The 21,653-nt window shown below is 37.1% G+C and overlaps 1 protein-coding gene across 1 annotated transcript in view; it reads right to left on the bottom strand.

The window, feature by feature from the left end:
- LOC121317233 (neuroendocrine convertase 2-like) overlaps positions 1–21,653 on the bottom strand; it is a 63,340-nt gene that overhangs the window by 23,584 nt on the left and 18,103 nt on the right. Inside the window, exons 3-6 of the mRNA XM_041252942.1 lie at positions 12,362–12,475; positions 11,798–11,906; positions 8,737–8,774; positions 1,816–1,892 (exon numbers count right to left, since the gene is read on the bottom strand). Coding sequence (XP_041108876.1) covers positions 1,816–1,892; positions 8,737–8,774; positions 11,798–11,906; positions 12,362–12,475 — 338 coding nt within the window. The remainder of the gene's footprint in view (positions 1–1,815; positions 1,893–8,736; positions 8,775–11,797; positions 11,907–12,361; positions 12,476–21,653) is intronic.

Below are 21,653 nucleotides of genomic sequence, written 5' to 3'. Positions count from 1 at the left end.
TAGACACACAAAATAGTATATTAAATAGGTAAGCAATGAAATATTAGGAAAATCTAAATGATACCCCTTTAACTGTTTAACACTGTCTCTAGTCTAAGGGGTTGATCTGATCAATCTAAACCCGGATTTTAAAGCACCAGGGACCCATTCTTATTTTAAGGGGTAATCCATGGATAACCACATACAGGTAGTTGATGCAATTCTGGTTGCATTCACACGTGCTGTAAAATGCTGTGCTTTAAGAAACCTGGCTTATCCCAGTGAGGTATAGGTTGATCAAATAAGCCGTCTCTCCCAGTACACTCACCGTGCTAGGGTTAAGCTCCACGATTCAAACCCATGCCTATCTGTATCACAAACGAGTGTTCTAATAATAAAATCATATTGTATGTTATCTTCTGTGTTACTGTCCTGTATGCTGTAATTATGGCATTCTTGTTGCAGCTCAAGTGTTTATCACTGCTTTTATTTTCTACTGTATTTATCTTCTCTTTACAGCCAAGTCACGATTTGAATACTTGACATGAATGCATTAGGCTAAGGCGGCAAGGCCTGAATTGTGCTGAAAAAGCATCCTGGGCTTTGAAACCACTAAGAAAAGCATTTTAATTTCAACCTTCAAGCCACTGTAAGGTGCATCTGCATCAAAACTTCCAGCTAATGTATTGTTTGGAGTTTTGCCAGCTGACCACATTTTTGAGTAACTCTAATTGTTTTGGAAAGGCTGGTATTCATAAAAAATCAGAAGATCAGATCCTGGAGCCACTGCCATCTGCTGGCGGCGTCAGTCGCATGTGGTAAACTCCACAAATATTTTAACTGACCCTGCTGCTGGTTGCTAGTGTGATTGCCTCCTCCCAATTTCTGCTAACATTCTATTGTTTGCCTTTTTGTTGTGTGTAACCTCCCAGTCTACCTTCCCAGTCTACCATGAACCTTGATGCATCTCTCGAAGTTAAATTATCACTAGCACGCACACAAAACTACAGAACCCCTAAAGGGACATGGTGTGAGTTAAAAAAAAAATGAATAATGGTTTGTATCTCGTGCGCACTACATACATTATCTTGTAAGCACCACTTACAAAAGCACGGTTTGTATCAGCACAGTCATGTACCAGTTGAAAAATTAGGAGTGATGGGTCATGACTTCCACTTATGACAGGTGGGAAAGCAAATACTTTAGCCTGAGATCAAAGTAAAACTCAATCAATTGGCTAGCCATACCTGTATGCTCTGTTACCACAATCCCTTACAAGGATTAAGCACTAACTCGTGCTCACAAGCTAATAAGTCATGCTCACAAGATAATAAGTCATCAGCACAAGATCCTAAGTCGTACACACAATATACTAACCTTCTTTTTTAATTCCCTTTAGGTGTTCCATACAACAACAACACAAATGAGAATGATCAATCTTTTTTTTTTTTTTTTTGTCTAGCAACCAGCTCTGCTAAGGTTAAAATATAAAACACAGATGCAGAGAAGCATGCTATTTAACCAACAAGTTAAATGTGTTTTATTTTTTTATTTTTACTGCTGCCCAAGAAAGGATACTTCATATAGATAATGGATACACCCTGTTCTTTAATGCAGCTGAGAGGAGTGCTCCAAGATGTTACTTAATGGAATTATGTGAAGGAAAAATCAATACAGAGACTCTGAAGGCACACACAGTGTTCTCCATTAAGCAGCAGTGGCCACAACTACTGATTCATATGTATTATTAGCACAGCTAGTGCACAGTTTTTTCAGCATGTCCCCCGAATGGTCTGCAAACAATAAAGAAGTGCCTGCTGACCAACTCAAAATTACCTGTTAAACCAGTCATCTGTGTACCGAGGGTAGGGATATGGGTCATTGCTGCTAAAGTCATAGCTGGCTTCTGCATTCTGCAATAAGAAAGAGGTTATAACATGTAACATATAATATCAAATATAACAACAGAAAGGTAGTGTAAACATAAAAACAGTGATGTGACATTTTTGTAACAAGGGCACGTCACAATCCATTACATAACAACTCCCTTTTAGAAAATAAAAAGCTAAGAACAGATGTCCTGAAGGCAAACACAGTTTCCTTAGTAATAACATAAATATGTTACATGAGTTTCAGGTGTAAAAGTTGTCAAAATAGTAAACAGTTTCCCTCCACTGCATCTACTTTTTTGATTTTATTAAATCTGTGGAGTCTGAGAATATACTTCAAGCTGCCGGGAGACAACTAGAGACACACAGCAAAAATAACTCTATCTATCTTAATACACTGTACAGCCCTATTCTGCTCAAATGCAACTGGTCCTAGCATGTGTTACAGGCCTACAGTATAGCAATCAAATGTAATTGATTAGTAGCTAAGTTACTGCCTTGGATCAGGCAATGAGCATGCTGTTATTAGCTGTGTGCTACCTGCTGAAAAATAAATGTGCAGGATTTTAGAAAATTAGCTAAGGCAGCCTCCTTTACAAACTAACAGCCTGCCACATTTTCACATGTTGATAAATATGACATGGTTTATGGTTTATTTTTCAAAGCAATTACGTACAGCAATGACAAGCCTTACATTTTAAGAAACTGCCAGGCATTTATTAGGGATGAGGATATTGTTATATATTTAAAGACTGGGTGCTATTAATAGCTGTATAGTCTAACTAGATGTTTAGGCCCATAGATCTTGACTTTCCTTGATTTTAAAAAACATATCTGTAGCCCAAGTTAATTTAGACCAAACCGATAACATAAATTTAGTGAATGGCATAAACCACATTGTCATTTCTGAATCACAGCCCAAGTATTGTTTAGAGTATATTTTTTCTATGTATTTTTTTTTTCAACTGTGCAATACAAGTAATACAGTAAAAGCATGTTTATTTGTGTACCATTAATCCACTATATCTGTTTAATTGGTACTGTAGCTTCAATAGCAGCTAATTGTGCAATGTAGTATTCACTACACAACACAAAGAGTTTTTTTCCCTTTGTCCTGTCACAGCTTTTTTGCCCCTTGTCTCTTGCTGTGAATGATGTAGAATGTATCTTCATTGGAAAAACCTTAGCTGTAGCACCCTCCCCATGAATATGAATTGCAATGTGTGGAAGCTGCAAATAGATGTCAGAGCTTGGAGTGGAGCTAATGGCCTTCTGAGATCTCAGATCCAATTTCATATATAACTACAGAAACAAAAAAAATCTGTCTGTAGTGTGGCAAAGTGGTTTGCGCAGGTGTAGAGGTAATGTAGTGCTCAAGGCAATGACAAACAACAAAGTACTGGTTTATTTATAATCCAAAGTCTGATGATAACAGTAAAGAAATGGAGGGCTGGCAATACACAACAATGTGTATTGTACAGTTCAATAAACAGGTTGCAGTCCCGAAATAATAGACACAGTTAAACACACACACAAAACACAGACAAGGTCACAAGTCCGGAGTGAGTGCTGAAGTGCGCGTGGTGAAATAGATTTTTAATCCGTTAACAAAGGTGCAGTGTTGCCTGGGTTTGTGCTGGCCTTTAGCGACAGCTCCAGATTGTGTTAGCCGTATAATAATAACACACAGTACAATTAGACCCGACAAAACAAAAAAAAACACTCAGAGTTATATTTCGCTCGTCCTTTAGTGTTCTCTTAACCATAAACAAAGGAAGAGATCACTTAGCCATGCCCCCTATTTGTACCTTCAGTCACGCCCCCTTGGTTATTGAGTGAAGCCATTTCTCCTCCAATCCACGGTTGCCACATCGCTTTCCCTCTGGAAAGATGATTTAATGTACCGGAGCTGTGTCCCCTTTCTAGATGGCCGACTTCCATCTAACCCTGGTGTCAGGCCATCCAGTCCGGGGTACTCTGTTCCCTTTATACCACATCCTCACAGGTCAGGAGAGAGATTTATCACCAAGAATCATTCTGTCTCAGTAAATCCATTCCCCTTTGTATAACACATACATTTGGTTTAAAGTTCGGTTTATGTCAAATATGTTTACAGAAAAAATTTTGTGTTAATTCCTTACTTGTTTTTTTGTTTTTTGTATTGACTAACTATAATCCCATGTTAAATATCTTAAATATGCTACAAGTCCAACACTGTTGTAGTTACCAATGTGAAAAAGGAAAAAAAGTTATATTTGGCAAAGTCTTTTTTTTTTTTGCTGGACGAATCAATAGACTGAGGAAACAGAGGAGCAATGTTGTTATCCAGAGACCTTGGGTTAAGTTTCATGTTTATAAAAGTAATCAAATTGTCTACAATGGTTGTTAAAAATAGCACATTAATTTGTTATGCTCTGCTACATAAATTATTCATATGTGATCAGTCTTCACTGATACACAAATTAGTTTTTGATTACCAGATTGCTATTTGTGTTTCTTTGGAAAGGGTTTACATTTTTTTTGTTTTATTCGGTTGTTAAAGTTACTTGGCTAAGACCATAATAGGTGGCGACAATAGCAAATAAAAAACAACTGATGAAATTTAAATTAGAGCACAGCAAGAGTAAACTGATTAAAATAATACATATGGATCAGGACTGAATACAGAACTGTATAAACATCTGGAACATAATAATAGATTTAACAAACTAATTCAGAAGATTACTGTATCTCATATCTTGTTTAAAGCTGCAGTGTCCTACAGTCATGCTCAATTGTACACAATAAATAATCCCTTTTATCAATAGCAATATGGACGGCTTTTGTTAGTTTTAAACGAAATCCATTTTATTACGGCAGTTGGCAAGTACTTTTATGCATAGGGCCCTTAGTGTCTTTCTAAATTGTGCCACAGTAAAAGCTGTACAAGAAAGCAAGCATTGTCTGTAAACATGTTTATCTTTATAGCCACAACATTACTCCCCACTTGAAACCTGCTTGACATTACATCACGCTGTAAGTCAAATGTAACCTAGTCACACCACCTACATAATACTCAATCAACATGATTTGATACTTTAACTGCATTGTCATTCACTTAATTCTAGGGGTAGCACTAGTCAGTTGCAGTTTCATATGGACTGAAATGCACTTGTGTTTTACCTTAACTATTCAACGCTGTTAAATTAGTAGTCGTTCTACTAGGGTAACAGTCAATTCCTGCTATAACTTGCAACAGTAAGTACAGTACAGTGCTAGCTAGCTAGTGTTACTATAGATCTTATTGCTATAATAATAACATTTTTCTGTGCCATCCACTCCTTTACCTCAGTGCTGTTATGAAACTGATGTGGAAGCTGTCCATGGACAATATTGTTATCTGTTATGATATATGTTCTTGATCTACGTTTCTTCACTCATTAATATCTGGCCTGTTTGATATATTCTACCGTAGGGGTTGTCTCTGCGCAATACTGAGCAAGGTAGAATTTCTTACCCAAGATAATTCATGCATGTAGACCCACTTGTTAGTGAATTTCATAGTATCAGTAAAGCAACTATCGCCAAGGCTTCCTGGCAATTCACTAAAGCAAAAATTAGGTTGTCCTCACATAGATTTATTAATTTAATAATTACTTGATGTTGTGCTGCCAATCACTGTACAATTAAAAATAATTAAGGGCTATTTAGGATTTATATTTTTGTCAAAGTACACGATCCTCATATACTGCGCTGCCATATGGATGATCAATCTCAATAGCTCCTAGAGGGACAATTTAGACTGCAATTTAGAGGAAGTTATGTTTGTGCAACTAGGAACTAACCAGGAACCAAAACGTAATGTAATTGTACAGCTTTTTCCAGGTAGGTATAGTTACAAAATGAGGCATAGTTAATTTCTGAATCCTGCTCTGCAAATTAGCAGCCTGAATAGACCCTAGAAGTATTGCTCCAAGGACATTTGTATAATGCAGTCACAAAACTTACAACACCATTGACTCCCCTCAAGGTGTAAGTTATAGTGGCAAAATGCCCACCCCCTATGTATATATGTATATGGGTGTTGTTATTATTTATTAATGTGTATATGGCAGACGAAAAGTCGCTGCTATTATTTGTTATTGTTTAAGTTATTTACTACTTCGTGGGAATGTGTGACTGATCATCTATATAATATAATTAGCTACCAGTCATGCATCAATAGTAAAGCTGTGCAGAATGGGGCAGAGGGTTTAACAAGATAATTAATAGCTAGTTAAGCCCTCGGTCACCACTATAAAAACCTGCGGCTTTGGCTGCAATGGGCAGAGAGAGGAGAGACTGAGCGAATGCTACAGAGAAAAAAGATACTCGTTACAGAAAAACCATATTAGTGTCTGTTTTTGTTTGGCCAACGCGCCCTTTCTTTTCTGTGTTTTTTTATTCAACTGTCTGTTTTGATTGTTTTAAATTAAATAAAACACTGAGCGCAAATGCGCTCAGTTTCAGCACCCATTTTTGTTGTTGCACTTCTTCCTGGTCTGTGACGTCACCACACGTGCCAATCAAGCCATTCCTGTGACATATGGTGTCCTGCGTGGGTTAAACGCCTCCAGGAGCCAGACCAGGAAAGCAGAGTCTTTTTTTTTTTTTTTTGTTGGTTTTTTTTTTAAAGTGTTTTTTTGTTTTGTTTTTGGAGGGAAAAAAATGGGAAGGGTCACAAGAAGATGCAGCAGCAACAGCAACCACAGCAACAGCAGGTGGAGGTCGGGATGATGGCTTGGAAGCCTTTTTAAAGAACCTCACGGCGGGTGCCCCGGCTTTGGGGGAGAATCGAACTAGCGCCCAGATGGGGGGACCACGAGCGTCCAGTGCCCAGACAGGGGGAACGCAAGCATCCAAAGCCCGAGAGGGAGTTGTTCCCACCTCCACCAGCAGAGGGAGAATGCCTGCTGGTTTCACCTCCACAGCCTGAGCTTGAAGAGCCCGAACGCCCTTCATCTGAGTGGGTGACTGATCAGCTACATAATATAATTAGATAGGTACAGAACATATGAACTGCTGTTTCTTTTAAGGTAGATGTGTAGTGTTTTTTTTCCACTACCCACAACAGACAGAGCTCTGATGCCTCTGATCACACTAGCATTTTAATACCGGTGTCGTTGTGGAACCGTACCGAAACAGTACCGAAACACCTGTCCACACTGGAGTTCTTATCGGTGTCATACCGATACAACTGTATCGGTACGAAACTCAAGAGCAGGTTTCTTACCAGGACTGTTTCGATATGAACAGTTAAGAACAGTTTAAGATAGGAACAGTTTAAGTGTGGACAGGTAAACCGACATGGTATCGATACAGGTAAGTCAATATTCTGAAGCACGTGCATGTTTTGCTTTACAGTTTAAACAGTTTAAACAGCTTGCCTCGCTTCACCCAAGGATGCCTGCCTCGCTTCGCCAGGGGTTGCCTGTTGCTCCGCATCGCCAGGGGTTGCCTGTTGCTCCGCATCGCCTGGGGTTGCCTGCTGCTCCGCATCGCCTGGGGTTATCTGCTGCACTGCATCGCCTGGGGTTGGCTGCTACTCTGCTTCGCCTGTGGAACCACCAGTTAAAGACTACGAGGCTGAAGTGGAGCTCCCGCTGCCACCTCTATGGCCAGGGCCTCCCCTCGCGTGTTCGCCTCCCGAGGTTCTGCTGCTGCCGTCGCCACCCGAGGGTCCGCTGCTGCCGTCGCCTTGGGTTGCCGGCTGCTCTGCTGACCTCTGGGGATGTGCTGGGGCTGGAGGAGCCATCCCGGAAGCCAATAAGGGCTCTGCTGCCAGTCAGCAAGCTGATAGCCTTTCCAATGTCAGCTATGGAGCTGCTGGTTGTGAAGAGGGGGGAGGATGTCAGGAGACCACCTTCTCCAGCAGCACTTTTGCTGCCGGATATACTGTGGCTGAAGCCCCGGAAGAGGGAGCAGCTGGCTATAAGCAGCCGCTCTGCTGCCTGGATTGCCTTGGCCGGAGAAACCTGCCTGTGTGCAGTCAGCTTGGCCGCTACAGCTATTGGAGTGGGAGGAGGACCTCCCACCGTGGCAGCCACCCATGGCCCATTACTGCCCCTGTTCCTGGCCCAGGCCTAAAATCCGAGACTTTGGGACTAAGGGGGAGGTGTGCTGCGCACAAAGGGGGGTGTACTACTATAGAACCCTTCAAATGCAAGACGGTGCCCAGTTTGATTAGGAATTGCTGGGGATTGCTTCATTGATTAACAAGGGGGAAAAAAAAAACATGAGAATGCAGTCAAGTAATAGTATGTGAATACTCATTCTCAAATACAGCACCAGTATTGAGAAAATTGTTTGTCTGTTGTTAGTACTATATACTGTAGGCTAAAGAAAGCTCTGTTCTGGAACAGCTTTATCAGTGTGAAAAGGGTAAAGCCAGCTCTGTTGCTGGATACACTCCTGATAGAATTTTTAAGTAATAGCAGCTGTCTCTCGATCTATGCTCAAAACAAGAGCATATCCCATTCCCCTGGTGAGCTTAACAGCACACATATTCATGGGTTTCTCATTCCCAAGTATAATATAAAAATATAAAATTTGTTTTAAAATATTTTTTATGAAGTAATACACCTTTTCTTTAAATCAGTACCCTCTACTAGTATGAATAATAAGTGACACCTGGCAACAGTGACGGTTATTGCTTTGGATGCTGCATAGATTTATTTAATCTTTCACCGAGAAAATGTAGGGAACCTTGTCAGCTGTGCACAGTGGCTGTCAAAGTCAACCCAGTGTTGAATGATATGCCAATATGCTAGCACCCATTACTGTTACAAAAACAAACCAACAGAACACAGATAATGCAGTCCCAGAGATTTAGCATAAAGGCTGTACTTACATAATTGGAGGCAAGATCAGGATGTAAGTAGTCGATTCCTGCAAGAAAGGAATAATTGTTGAAGGACCAGAAGAGTACTTAAAGGCTTAAACATATTTTTAGTTGCTCAAACACCTTTATAGTCAAACAAAGAAGTTGATTTAGAGGCCAGGCTGACCGTGGTCTCCATTGTGGTGTAGTAAGACATGAAGCCTTCTGTTTAACTTGGGTAACTCCCTAGAATTCTCCAGATGGCTGGTGTCCTAATTTTATTTTTGAAGCAATGAGATACTAACACGTGTGTACATTGATAAATGAGCAATCTTTTGGAAAGGAGAGAAGACCAGAACCAGCTTCAAGAACATTTAACTAAAATACCCCAAATAATTAAATAAACTTGGAAGATTGTTTAAAGGACTTAAAAGAAACTATATTAACCTGGAGTGCCACTGAAGGACGGTAAAGGTGTTTGTAGTAAATGTAAATGTAAAACATATATAATATACAGGTCGGTGTCACTTTATCAGGATGACTCAGGAGATGGAAAAATATCTTGAATAAATGGCCCTCCCAATTAAACGAGAGGCAGTTGAGATGACCTTAGTCACACTTTTTTGATTCTTAATGAAAAGATAAAAAAATGAAATCATATCACATTATGATTACATGTTAAATACATTATTTAATTTTATTTAGGAATGATTTTAATCGCACCTGTGATGTTGACACGCCAACTTTCTTTGCAACAGCAGCCTGAGAAACCACAGGAGACTCCACCTCCTTCAAGAGTTCAACGTGGTTTATTGAATTTACACAAGTCACAGAATAATCACTGCACGGTGCTACGCGACCTGTCTTACTCTAAATTAAACAAAGTGATGTCCCAATAAACAACATGAATAGCATTGGGAAGAACCGTCTCCCGTTTAGTATCCCATTTAGACAGCACTGACTGTACTGGGAATTTACTGACATTTACCAATACAAATGTGTATATGCATTTAAAAATGATAAAGTTATAGTATTTTGATCAAATCGAAATTTAAGGGTACAATACATCGGGAAGCAATATTTTTCTACATATAAAATATGTAGATTGTTTACTGTGACATATTTAAAATTAAAAGATTGTAAAGTTTTGATTGTAAAGCAGCTGCTTTTACTCATTCCTCTTAAAATTACATCATGTTCAAGTAATGGTTATTTATTTAATGCACCAAAAACTTATATATATATATATATATATATATATATATATTTTTTTTTTTTGTAGAATACTGTATACAAATATGTTAATTTCACTCTGACTCTGTGGGTGACAGAGCACCCCAAATATTTATTTATAGGTGCTATACGTTCTCCTGGGGATGTGAATCTGTAACTTTATAGGCTGGAAAAAACAAAACATGCATATTACATTTTTTTTTTTAATTCCTCTATCTTTCTGCATTGACACATATTTGTCTGAAATGGCCCCTCGTATGAGAAACAGTCTATTTAATTCAATTTTCTTTTAGCTACTTTTGTGACGAGCTGATTATAGCAGGTGGTGCTGCTGAAAATTTACAAGAAAATGTGATATTCTTTTTTGTGACTTTTTAATAACCTTTCTACTGTATACAAGCTTCTGACACTGGTACACAGTGACATTCAGGACACGCTAGATGTCCCTCATGAAAAAATTCACAAGAAGCATGACACCTGAGCACAAGTCAACCCTTAGAGCTTCTGATTGTCCTTGTCATTGACTACTGTAAATAATATACAACTGTTCAGCCTGTTTTTTACAAGTAAACATTTCTAAATTGCACTATTTAAGTGGATCATACCAGTGTATGGTACTTTTCGATTTGTTTACTCTAAATGTTTTATGGTAAGCATGCTTTAAACATTGTGGCAAGGACTGATTTTTTACTTAAATAGATAAACAGGTTTTGATTCTGGCTTCGTTTTATTAACATGTTTACCATAATAGCAACCAAATGCATGGCTTTCATCATATACAGGGGTTAGAGTTTTGTTCAATGGCTTTCAGCACCCCCACTACATAAATATTGCCAGCGCCACTACTTCAATCTGAAGTGCTGTCACTGGATAATTGTATTGACATTCTAGAGCAGGCGGAACGCTTACTGGTGGAAGTTTAAATTTTGGTCTTTGGAAAATAGACCCAGATTCTTACATCACTATATGCTTTGCCAAAAAGGAAGTGTCAGAATAACTAATGAACCAAACTAGCTGCTAGATTCCTGTTGTGATTTCTGCAGCTTCAGAAAATACAAAAATCAGTGAGAAAAACCGATGCAGAAAAAAAACGCAGAAATAATGGCCTATAACTATCCTCCAGCAGATCTATTTTGAAAATAGCCCCCATTATCTGAATATTATTGATTTGAAACTTTACTTAATGATTTATGGCAATTTAATATTCATTTTATAAGCTAAGGAGTTGATTTGAGCAACCTTGCCGGGATATGCTACAGCAGGTTTTTTTTACAAAAAGATTTGATCTGTTTGATGAAATCTAGGGGGATTCCCAGTGCTGTAAAATGCTCAAAAAATGCTGGGGCATATCTTAGCTGGTCATATACCGATCAAATAAAGTAACAATCACCAGACATTACCTTGCATATTTATATAGTATTATGAAAATGGTTAGTTCTTTACATTGTTTTAAGAAGCAATTCAAAAGGGGACAATAAGGCATCATAAAAAGAAATACACACTGATTGGTCTTTAACTAAACCTTTAAATCTGGATTTAGATGTACATATATAGGCATAGCAGACATACTGATGTGATACATTACATCCAAGTGATTTTTGTTTTTGTATCAGATACTGTCATTTGTATCAGATGGTTGTTTCAGATGGAAATGACTTCACATTAGCTATACTGTTTAGTTTAAAGTATAAGAAATATAGTACAGGGTACTGTACAATAAAAGCTCAAGGTCAGAGCGGCCAGACAGATAATTTCACAAAGCACTTTATAAGGTATTGTATTTATAAAGCCATGGAATAATATTCTGTATTTTATAATAGTTTTTAAAGGTTAGCTGTATTGAGTAACTCTTACTTACCATCATCCATGATTGCTATGGTCACACCTTTTCCAGTAAAGCCCAATTCCCAAGCTTCTGCTACATTCAGATCAAGTCCTGGAGTCCCATCTGCTTGACCGGTATTTACCTACATTTGCCAAACAATACAGAAGCGTTTTATGATAAGAAGAGACTGAGCTTGTTTATTACAAATGACAGAATTTGGAAGGCAGTCAAGTCAAGAATGTAAATGACTTAACAGCAGCTTGAGATCGCTTAAAATGACAAGCTTAATAAACACATGCAAGTCCTAGCTGCCTGTGGATAATATTTGAAGGGCTGGTGAATTGTATTTGCTGGGCAGCCCTTTAAATGGAAGTAATGATGTAATACTATATTGACAGCATGCTATAGAAAATAATTATGAATTGAAATAATTGTAAACGTGTTCATGTACACGATCTATATCACTGCCATTCTCTTCATTCAAAATTTTCTTCAGGAGGATCTCTCACTATTTAACATGAATAAGGTGTATCTGTCAATACTTCTGTATATTGGACAAGGTTGACATTAGTAAATAATCAATTTAAGATCACTTACAAGGTACCATTGCTTGGTAAACAATGGGTCATGCATCTTAACGTCAATTTCATTGACATCCCTGTAACCTCGTTTCTTTCTGCTAAACCCTTCTTGTTGCAATACACTTTTCACCTGAAAAACAAAACAAACAAACAAAAATACTAGTTTAAAAAGTAATGGGTTTACTGGAACTATACGTATCTGCCAAAACATTTTAAACCAGGGGGTCACAACCCCAAATTATTATTGGCACTTTTTACTCCAAACGAGTCCTCATTTTCTCTTCCTGCCTTCTGAACGTTCTGAACTGGTTACCTAGCAACCAGCCAAGGCTTTGTTCCACTCTTGCACATCAGCCAATCAGCACTTTTGTACCGGTCTTACATGTCAGCCAGTAAGCAATAAGGCACGACAGGGTGTGGGATATACTCTAATATCCACACGCCTCGGGTGTGTTATAAGTCACGAGGCGAAACCAAGTGGCTTTAACTGCCCGGGGCGTGTGGATATTACAGTATATCCCACACCCTGAAATGCCTTATTGCACTTATAAAATGGATCAACCAACATTACAAAAGAAAACCCAAAAACTTAAAAACATGTTTTAATTAACAAAAAAGTCATTTTTATTAAATATCCTTCCACCTCTTCCTTACAATCCCTTAAAACATAAAAAAAAAAAATGCATTCATTAAAAAATAATTTCAGATGTTGAATTGAACATTGCCATTGAAAGTGCAGTTTTGATTCACTACACTTCTTGTAATTCTTGGTTTATTCATTACATTTTAAAGTAAAATATTACTGCCCATTTTATTCATGACACATCACAAATGAACCTGCCTTTAAATCACGCAGCACAAATAAGACTGCCTTTAAATCACGCAGACCCTTCCTCACAAGACCTGCAATATTATCAGGTGAGAGTGCGTTTTTTTTTTTTTTTTTTAAATAATCCTTTGTTATCCGGGTTAGTAACAGGCGGTATCCATACCAGATTTGTGCTACAGCTTCACAGTGGCGAGAAAGACGTTATTTGCATGGAATACCCAGTCACTTATCAAACTGACTTTGCAATTTACAGCTTGGTAAAGTGGAGAACTACTGGGCCAGTGTTAAGAAACAATTTAAAACAATGCAGGGTACAGCAGAAGACACGATACCATCGTACCTGAACACATTTAAAAGGTGTGGCAGGAACTGTCGAGATGAATTTATAAATGATCAGCATCAGATCACACAGCTGCGCCGGGGGTGGGTCTAATGGCAGCAGGCAGGCAGATCAAAGAACGGCAGCAGGAGCAACGTTAACAAAATATCTTTTAACCTCAAAGTCTCTTTTAAGAGGGACCCAAATCTTTTGTGAAAAGCTGAAAGTTTAAGAGATATTTTTAAACTATTTATTTTCAAAATGGGATAGGGAAACGCCGTAGTTCAGGGAGAAGGAACAGAGCGATCAGAATGGCGAGTTTTGAATTTATTTGAATACTTTTGCTTTTTTTCACTACTTTAATTAATCATTGGTGTCCGATTCAGATTCATTCAATATCTCATGTACACTTCGGTTTCCCAAAAGTTCAACATTTACATAAATCTCGTCGGTCATGTTTATTGCGATAAATTCCAATATGTCTGCCGTTTTTGTTTTTAAATTCTAGTGTATGGATATCTGCCAGTGATTTGCCCGTTTTTGAAAAAAAGTGCCGACCCATGGTGATATGCTGTAATATCAACACCCCCATGTGACCTATTTTGACCAATCAGGATAGAGTATTTAAAATACCCATTTTATAATATTTCTGTAGTGTTAAACTCAACTATATTTGCTGTGAAGGGAGTACTGTATTGTAACGTTCCCCACTACAGAACATTGCTGCACGAGCTGTTTGCAAGACTCAGTGGCAAAATGGCGATATAAGGACTAGCAGTACGTTGCTGGATGCATGACAAGACACGGGCTGACAGCCCTGCAAATCTGGTTTCCCTTAGTTATAATGGGTGATGTTCTGCATTGGAATTGCCCCCTTGCCAACGCAGGAAGGGTGCACAAGGGGGAGACTTGGTGTGCACGTGTTCCCTGGTGGTGGGGGAGGGGGGGGGGGGTTACGAGATGGGAGAGTGTACTTGGTTTTGGGCTGATTAAATGGTGCAGTTGTGGGGTGGCTGTGGGGTGTAAATATTCGATGAAACCTGTGCTCCACAAATTAGTTTGTAGATTGGCGGGAGCTTCTCTGCATTTGGCGTTTTGTGTGATGAGATGATCACATCAGATGACCATCAGCTACTTCACCACATAGAAGTTTGCTGGCTGTCGAGACACAAGGTGCTCAATGATTTATTTGAGCTCAGAGAGGAATATTTCTGCCTGACAACAATTCTCTGCTGGCTGAAAAGCTTTCAGATGCATAATGGCTTGGTTTGCTAGCTTACCTTGCAGATACTTTCGATTGCTTGACTATCCTTAACTCTAAGGACGAGGTACATCTGTCCTTACTCTCATTGACAAAATCAAAACCTGGATCAAGAAGCCTTGTGGTAGGACCGCGTAAATCTTGGGAGTCTGGAAGCATTTTATTTATAACTTTTTGAATGAGGGCGCCTTCTCAAAGAGTGACTTACAATCCATTACCATCATCCACCTGGAAAGCCTTCAGCTAAGTTTCGGGAGTACTTCCCTGAAAAGGATCGGAAAGCAGAGGGGTGGATTAGAAACCACTTTATTGCTGAAGTAACAGCAGAAGCACTGATGGACCTTTCTTGTGACGGGACAATGAAGCTCAAATTTTCACAGCAACCTCTTGCTAACTTTTGGATTTCTGTATGATAAGAATACCCAGAGCTATTATCTGCAGCTCGGAAAGCACTCATGCCTTTCCCGTCTACCTATCTTGTGAATCAGTGCCCTGAAGTTTGAGAACCACTGATTTAAACTTGAAGTAGACTTAAAAGATGGACAAAATAAAATCTTACATAATTACCCCAAAGAAACATATAAAGTCATTTTACTCTATAAAAGACATATAGCAAATACAACACACATTTGTAAGTGGCCAACACCTACTTATTTCGACCATTGAACATTTTAGAGGCTTTTATTCAGCTACTGTTATTTTTATTTTTTATTTTTTTTTTAAATTTTAGTAGTTGCCAATTATTTTTTTGTTGTTCTTTTCTCCCCAATTTAGTATTGTCTCGGGATGGACAAAAACAAACACATGCTGTGTGCGACAGAAGGCTTTCCGAAACATGTGCCGTCAGGTATCCTCTTCTTTGAGACTCTGCAATATATATAATATATATATTATATACTATATATATATATATATATATATATATATATATATATATATATATATATATATATTGTATTATAATCACAAACAAACGTTTATTAGTGTTTTGTAAATTGTTTTGTTTCCTTAAAATTACAGAATGGTTCAATGTACCAAATGGTTTCACTTTCGATGCTACGTAGGACCTGGTCAAAAAAAAATTTTCAGTTTTTAAATAAATGATACAATAAACGCAGGTAGATGGTACTGATGTAACGCCAGACAGCACAGACAGTGTTTTACATTACTGGAGAAAAAATACATGTTTACTAACATATATGATTGACATAAAACCATTTTAGACAGTTTAATGTGCTGTAAATACAATACCACTTACAGTGCCTGTACAATTAACAAGGTTTGTACATTACAAAAGAGCAGTGAAAATGTCACCACCTGTGATTCCAGTAACAATATTTTCTTTTGATGAAAACTATGCAATTGAATATAAATAATTTAAAGGGCATTTACAGACATCTTGTGTCTGTACAGGACTACTTGCCTGAGAGGAGAGACCAAGTGGTCAAAATGGCAGTTAAGAGTTATATTTAATTGCATTTAAATTAATTTAGTCATGCATTGGTGTGCAACTTTTACAGGATCACAGTGTAAGAACAATTTGCCAACATAATGCTTACATAATATAGACGTTTTGCTGAGGTTACCACATTAACTTATTCCAACATGTATCAGAATTCTTACCCACTATTTTTTTCAATACACACCATCACAAATGCATTATTTCTGCTTCATTAAATTCAGTGAAAACATTATACACCAATGATGGCAATTCTTATCACCAACTCATAGAGTACTAAATAAAAGCAAATATTTTGTGACATGGCTCGCTAATTTGTAACAGATTTGGAAAGCATTCGTTCTTATTTATAATTACAATCTTTTTTGTACATTGTAAGAATAGTGACATCAAAATGTAATGGCCTTTAAAATGCAAAGTACAGTGTGTTTGTCAGCATCTAAGTGTTCAGTATTCAGGGCATTACTTAGCCTTTTAAGAAATGAACTGAAGAGAACTGAAATGAAAAGCTGAAATAGAGTGACATTAATTTAGCAGCCTGGACAAAGATACTTCTCCAAGGAAATATGAATTGGAAGATAATTAAAATTATTAAAATGTTTCATTATTTATACCACGAGGGGTGATGAAATATGCACCTGCATCACAATGCCATCCTAATTTGTTACTTGGCTGCCAGTTTGAGAATAATTTAGTGGTTATTCTATATAATTAGATCCAGTCTTTTTGACTAGTTCAAATCTTACAAACGTTGCAATATTTTGTAAAATGAGAGAAGATGTGTTCAATGCCACATTCTGCTAGAACAGTTTTAATTCAATGAAATGTGTTTGAATCAAAGTTAGATTTCTCAAGTAGTGATAAAATTGACATGTCAAGTAATTAAAAAGATGGGCTTTTCAATTTCCTTTAAATATTATAAGCAATTAAGAAATATAATTGCTGTATAATTTTAATCTTGTATTTTAAAGATGGCTTTACATAATTGGTTCTTTCATTGAAACAGAACTATATTATAAAAAAAAAAAAAAGTTAGTGCTTTCATCTCTCTTTTACACGCACTCTCCAGTTTGTGCACTAACATTTTTGCCAGCATTTGTTTTTCTGGCAAATGGCACTGGAGGGGTGCATGTAAATGGACCAAAAATAGTCCCACACAAGCATTTTCTGGGAATATTCACAAGGCTCAATACAATCTACTGCTCTTCAATCTAAGTCTCTGCTTTTGTACCATTTGACAAATGTATTTTGATGTCCTTTCATTTTACATTTAAAGAAACAAGGTCATAAGAAAATGTACAAAGGATAGGAGGTTATGCGATCCGTCTATGCACGTTTTGAAGGATTGTTCCCCCCTTAGCTAAAAAATGTAGAGGACCTCTGGTCTCAGGTAAGATAGTGATTTTTTAGCAGTGTTTTGAAGAGCAATGAGACTGCAATGCCAGCTGATCCTCATCAACCCCCTTCACATACTCACAACTCAGAGTTGATCATATGTCAAAATAAGCGAATAAAAAAATCTCAAAGCACAGAATTTGTATTTTTTTATTTTCAAATCCTAATTATTTTAAGAAGACTTGTTCCAAATATTACATATGAAGTAACTACTTTAGTTTAGAATTTGCATTTTATGGTGATTTCATCACGAATCTCTTGAATTGTGCTCAATTTGCAAATTAGATGTATGATTTACAAACATGTTTACCCTTAGTTTTGGTCAAGGACAATGAGGTTTGTCCAATGAGATTATTGCAATTTGTCTGCAGTGCACTGATTGCTACCACCAGGAAAGCACCAGTAGCTGGCCAATCTGCATTACGTTACAGTTATTCATGAATGAAATGTAAGATGGTCTGGCTGCTTTCTTTACCCACCCATGTAAAAATCCATTCTAACACTGCCATGAATGAGGAGTTACACTGAAGTGGAGTTAGAAGCCAAATGCATGAAGAGAAACACAATATTAAATGGATGCTGCAGGATTTCCCACAGTAGTCCTGGCACATAAAAAGCAGATTACGAATAGGCCTTGTTTTGTTGTCTGAAAAGTGTAACTGCAGCAACATGCAATTATATTTTTGATGCCCAGTGAAAATCTTATATTTTAGCTCATTCTATTTTGTGCTAATAGAGTACCTTGTTTCAGATTTCCCTGGTCTGCCAAAATAATTCATATATAAATATCCAACACCTATTCCTCACACTATCTAATGCCTATGTAACAATTCATTAGCTTTCCTCCATCAGGTTGCCACTTGATGGCAAGTCACCAGGAAAGGGAGGTGAGATTGAGCTACCATTTCTCTGTTGTTGTTTTGAGCAAATTGGACAAGATATGTGGGAAACAGTTGACCTCTACCAGGCTGGAGATAAAAAGAATCATTTGAACAAGCATATCAGGGTAGAAAAATCAAAACAGATGGTCGAAACCATGGGTAGTTGCCGGATATTTCCATCCACCCACTATCTTAATTAAATTACAAGTATGACACGTGTCTCGTAATTCTGTTAGTGTTTAAATGCACATATCTCCCCGCTGCAAACCTTAAATGTATCATACATGATTGAGTTTAATAAGGAGGTACTTTTTTAGATGCACCGCTCCTTTACTCTTGTCCCCAACTGGAATCTCTAAATGTTGAGAATAGTGTCCAATAATATTATTATTTCAACACTATATTTGAATGCGCCATTTATTTATGACCTTGTACTTAGCTCTGGAATCTTTCTACTTTGCATAGGTTTAGTTCCATAGCAGTGGAAAATAATAACAAAAAGCTTTGAGACACACAAGTACCTTATTAGTGTCATTATTAATGCTTTATAACATACACTAATAAACACTTTATAAACCTTTTATTAGTGATTAATATTCGCTACATAAATATGAAAGAGGAAGCTATACATATCTATAAAACTATTTATAAATAAGGTTAAGGGCAAATCAATGTAGGGAGTGGAGATTACTGAAGCAAATTAGAAATGTAATTATTAATGCTTTATAAGGATTACACTGATTTGACCTTAATAACCCTAATTTATAACTGGCTTTACAGATATACATAGCTTGCTCTTTCATATTTATGTAGCATGTATTAATCACTAATAAACAGTATTTATTAGTGGACCTTATAAAGCATTAATAACATGTTCTGAAAGATAAAACTGGATCCAGCCATATGCCCAGATATTTGTACTTTGTTACATGTTCCAGTGCCACTTGCTTTAAAGTTGTTATATTAAACAAGCTTGAGTCAACTTTAGAAGTAAAGTTGTTATTAATGATCATACATTGTGTTTTATAGTTACAATTCCTTGATGACCATAGAAATACAAGTACCTACAGAATAGAAAGATGTATCACGTGCTGATACAGGTGAATTGAGGCATTACCAGCTGCCACTGGGATATTAATATAAATGGAAGTGGACCAAGAATGGATCCTTGCAGAACAACTTTTGTAATAAAATCAAAATGAGAAGCAAAGCCATCAGATTTGATACACTGTCTGCATTGATGAAGATAACCAAGCCATTCGTTACTTTTAAAGTAGCTGTGATTGTGTCATGACAAACTGTAATTTATATTCAAATAGTGAGTATTAACCAGTCTCTCCATAACTTTGGAGCAAACGGATACATTTTAAATTGGTCTATAACAATTTCCATACCAGAGGTTTTGCAGTTTGCATTGAAACATTGAAAATGTACAAGCGTGGGGCAGAGATAATATTAGCTAGTAGTACTTCTAGTAATAGTACCCCTTTACAATTTTCGCTCTACTGAATGGCACAAAAGTTGCAATAAAATAGACAATAATCTGATTAACACATTTCTTTTCCTCCCCGTTTATTTAGTAAATAATTTAAGTCACAACAGTTTGGGTGACAAACTGCTGGTTTAGGACAGAATAAGAAACAGTAGGCTTAATTCTTAAAACTTTTCATTACAAGTATTTGGATGCACAGAATTAAAAGACAAGTATTTAGTAATCTCTTTGGAAACATTTGTATTTGCTTTCTATTCAGTAGTTAGTATAAATAATACAATACTATGTATTGTAAATGTTTTTTGTTTTTTTTATGTTAACATTTACTTCCCATCTCCGCATAATTATGTGCCATTTAAAATGTTTACCTCCAGATAAAACTATAATAACTACTAACAATGATAAACGTTTTTATTAAAGCCAACATAAAAATTATCCTGAGTAATTTGGTATAACTTTCTGTAGCTTTGCCATTTCTGTATACTCTTCTTTTGTTTTGCAAGTAAGCTTTCCATTTCATCAAATACTGAAAACAAACTCAACCCGCCGCTACTGCTGTTACTAAAATGCAGCCGTGCCTAATAAATAAAACAAAACCCATCCAAGTATGAGTATTATGATTAATAATTATATGTACCAGGTCATTTATACTGTACTTCTAAAAAATGCAGAAAAATTGCACTTCCCTGATTAAGAGGCTTGGTGGTCCAGTGGTTAAAGAAAGGGGCTTGTTACCAGGAGGTTCACCCCCAAGTCTCTGTAAGTCACTTTGGATAAAAGCATCTGCTAAATGACTAAATAATATTAATAGTAATTCCTATTCAATTTTACAACAAGCTGAAAACAGCAAAGTTCATAATCAGCACAGAGAGCTCTCCTTAGGCACAATCGCCAGACGCCTGCTTCACCCACCATAATGGAAATCCTGTCCAATCAATCGAAATCAAGCATGCGTAAGTATGGACAGCTAGTCTGTGTTTTTTAGTTTTTTTTTTAAATCTGCATTCGCTTTGAGCTATAAACAAAAATGTAATATTTATGCACAGTGGTTTAGAGATACTGTATAATACAGCATATAATTTTTATTTGTGCATTTCTGAGTGGTCCTGCGTACCCCCTATGATCCTTAGAAGTACCTGTAGGGGTATGCCTACCCCCGGTTGAAAACCCCTGATTTAAGACATCAGTTTTGAATGCTTGAATTGGGTCGCCGCGTAGTCTTCTTTGTTCAAAACTGAACAGATTTAGTTCTTTTAGCCTGTCTGCATATGACATGCCTTTTAAACCTGGAATAATTCTGGTCGCTCTTCTTGCACTCTTTCTAGAGCAGCAATATCTTTTTTATAGCGAGGTGACCAGAACTGAACACAATATTCAAGATGAGGTCTTACTAATGCTTTGTACAGTTTTAACATTACTTCCCTTGATTTAAATTCAACACTTTTCACAATATATCCGAGCATCTTGTTGACATTTTTTATAGCTTCCCCACGTTGTCTAGATGAAGACATTTCTGGGTCAACAAAAACTCCTAGGTCTTTTTCATAGATTCCTTCTCCAATTTCAGTATCTCCCATATGATATTTTTAATGCACATTTTTATTTCCTGCGTGCAGTACCTTACATTTTTCTTTATTAAATGTCATTTGCCATGTGTCTGCCCAGTTCTGAA

This window comes from Polyodon spathula, chromosome 6 (assembly GCF_017654505.1).
Source record: "Polyodon spathula isolate WHYD16114869_AA chromosome 6, ASM1765450v1, whole genome shotgun sequence".
Classification (NCBI taxonomy): domain Eukaryota; kingdom Metazoa; phylum Chordata; class Actinopteri; order Acipenseriformes; family Polyodontidae; genus Polyodon; species Polyodon spathula.
This window is presented reverse-complemented; position numbering and strand designations above follow the sequence as displayed.